This window comes from Triticum urartu, chromosome 3 (assembly GCF_003073215.2).
Source record: "Triticum urartu cultivar G1812 chromosome 3, Tu2.1, whole genome shotgun sequence".
Taxonomy (NCBI): Eukaryota; Viridiplantae; Streptophyta; class Magnoliopsida; order Poales; family Poaceae; genus Triticum; species Triticum urartu.
Window position 1 is genome coordinate 123,929,663 of NC_053024.1, and position 2,373 is coordinate 123,932,035.

Sequence of the window (2,373 nt, forward strand, 5' to 3'; positions counted from 1 at the left end):
TGCGCGCTAGGTCACTCGTGGGCGACCTGCGAGCCTATTCAGAGACGCCGAAAAGGAGTGTACCGTTTCCAATTCCTCGGATGTGCTGGGGATACGAGAAACAGGCCGAAAAAAGCCCATAGCGCGACCATAGTGGGACAAAAACAGTACAACCGAAAAACATAAAAAAGAACCCATAGTGCGACCCCTATACGAGACAGAATGACTTGGAATGCATAGCGACAACATTTTGCATGACTGTTTCAGCTTCTGATTGCGTGGATGTGGTGGACAATTTAGATGTGACATACCTATTTCTCATCTAAATAAGAATTAGCAAATTCGTTACTCATATTAGGCTCTATCAAAATAAGGTTAGCAATTTTCTTGCAAACTTTGCTCGTCTAGAGAGCAGAACCATGACCTGGTTGGGTTCTGGCCCTGGTGTCATTGAAATTGAACTGAACATTGCTGATTGTAATACAGATGTGACTGAGCACAAGTGTTCTACCCAACAAGAAAAAAAAACGTAGGTAGGAATCGATTCCCGGGGACTGCTTCCTCGTGTGCGTACCGAACTCCGGGAGTCAATCAAGGTGCGCAAATGGACCATCGTTTTATTCACGCGTAGGAAAAAGCAGAGGTACATATGCGTGTACACCGTACGTACGGATACATTCATATTTAGTGATCTTAACCTAACATAGTGGTGGGACGAACCATGCAAATAGAGGTGGGACGAATTGCACACGTATGGCAAAATTAATGTCATCAGCTGGTCGCGATCTCCTCGATGGAGGCGGTGGATCCCGAGTAGTAGTGGTGAATCTCGGGGGCTGCCACCGACGACCGGTTGTTGACGACGCTGCAGTTGAGCCGGATCTCCCCCTGGGTGCCCGTGAGCACCTCGATGTTCCCCATCTTCACCATGGCCGCCACGAACTTCTGCTTCCACAGCGTCTCGTTCGCCGCGAAGCTGTTCACGGACGTGTTGAGCGTCGCGTTGGTCCGCAGCTGGTTGTCGGAGAAGAAGAGGCCGAGGTTGAGCGACAGGAGCTTGTAGTAGTTGTTGTCCAGCACCGCGGGCGTGGTCGGGTCGACCGCCGTCGTCGTGGCCGCGTTCGGACTCGACGGGCACAGCGCCTGCAGCAGCGCCGCGTACGCCGGGCTCAGCCCCGTGTCCACCTGCACGCGCGTACGCCGGCAGTTTCGCGTTACATGGTCACCACGGACAGATGCAGCTGCAGATGGTGCTAGGGGTCGGAGGACGTACGGTGGCGGTGGTGTTGTTCCAGATGCGGGCGAGGAAGGAGCTGCAGAAGGAGCGGCCCACGGTGTGGGCGCCGGAGAGGATGACCATCTCCTCGGCGGTGAGGGTCTTGTTGGCGAAGCGGTCGACGAGCTGCTGCGCCGTGAACGTGGGCGGGGGCAGGTTGTTGAGCGCGTCCTGGTCGAGGGAGAAGTTGCCGTCGCGCCGGCCCGAGGGGACCTGGTACGCGGCCTGCCCGGTGAGGTTGATGCTGTCGCGCGCGGCGAAGGCCACGATGTCGGCGCAGGAGACGGTGCGCGCGCAGCTCTTCTCCACGGCGACCTTGGCGGCGTCGATCACCTCGAATCCCCGGAGGCTCGGCTTGTTCGGGGCCGCGTCGCGCTCGGCCGTGCCGTTGGCGGACACCAGCAGCACGGAGGCGTCACATCCCTGAACGAGCAGAGCACGCATGGATGTAATGCATGTGCATGTGAATGTATCAATGTGATGTGCTGCCCTAGGGGCCAGACGATACGTACCCGGACAAAGCATTGGCGTAAGAGATCATCTAGGGGCTAGACGATACGTACCCGGACAAAGCAGTCATGGAAATGGAGGCGGATGAGGCCGGCGGCGACGCCGGAGTCGTTGGCGAAGGCGCTGGCGACGGCCTGCTGGACCAGCGACTCCGCGTTGGGGCAGCTCGTGTTGTAGAAGCCCACCTGGAGCTGCCCGCGAGCCACCGCCGGCAGCCGCAAGCACACCGCCGCCACCACAACCACGGCAACCATGGCAGCCACCATCTCTAGTCCGTCGGGGGCTTTGGGGCAATGCGTCCCTGATCTGCCCGGAGCTAGCTAGTGCTGGATCCCTTGCGTGGTGGAGATCACATGGCACAGTCTGAGGGGTTTATATAGAACTTACTTGAAGCAGAGGGTTTTGTATGAATGGTAGTTGAGGTGAGTCCATGCACCTCTGCCAAAAGTAGTTAGCCATGCTCATGCTACCGCACCGGTCTACAATGAACAGGAACATGTGGTTGCATGTGTTGCGTACTGGCTTTAGCTTTGCTTTGTTAACATTGCAACTTGTTCTCGTAGATGGGTCTTTGCGTACTTGCGCAACAGTTTTCTTGACCGCCCATG

General features: G+C 56.8%; 1 protein-coding gene across 1 annotated transcript; it reads right to left on the bottom strand.

Annotated features, from left to right (window-relative positions):
• Window positions 1-575: 575 nt before the first annotated feature.
• Window positions 576-2,128, bottom strand: LOC125548150 (peroxidase 1-like). The gene is made up of 3 exons (XM_048711826.1): window positions 1,819-2,128; window positions 1,253-1,678; window positions 576-1,164 (listed from the first exon to the last, which is right to left on the bottom strand). Exons 1-3 carry the CDS (start codon window positions 2,029-2,031, stop codon window positions 751-753), a joined length of 1,053 nt encoding a protein of 350 aa, XP_048567783.1. The 5' UTR covers window positions 2,032-2,128; the 3' UTR covers window positions 576-750.
• Window positions 2,129-2,373: the final 245 nt, after the last annotated feature.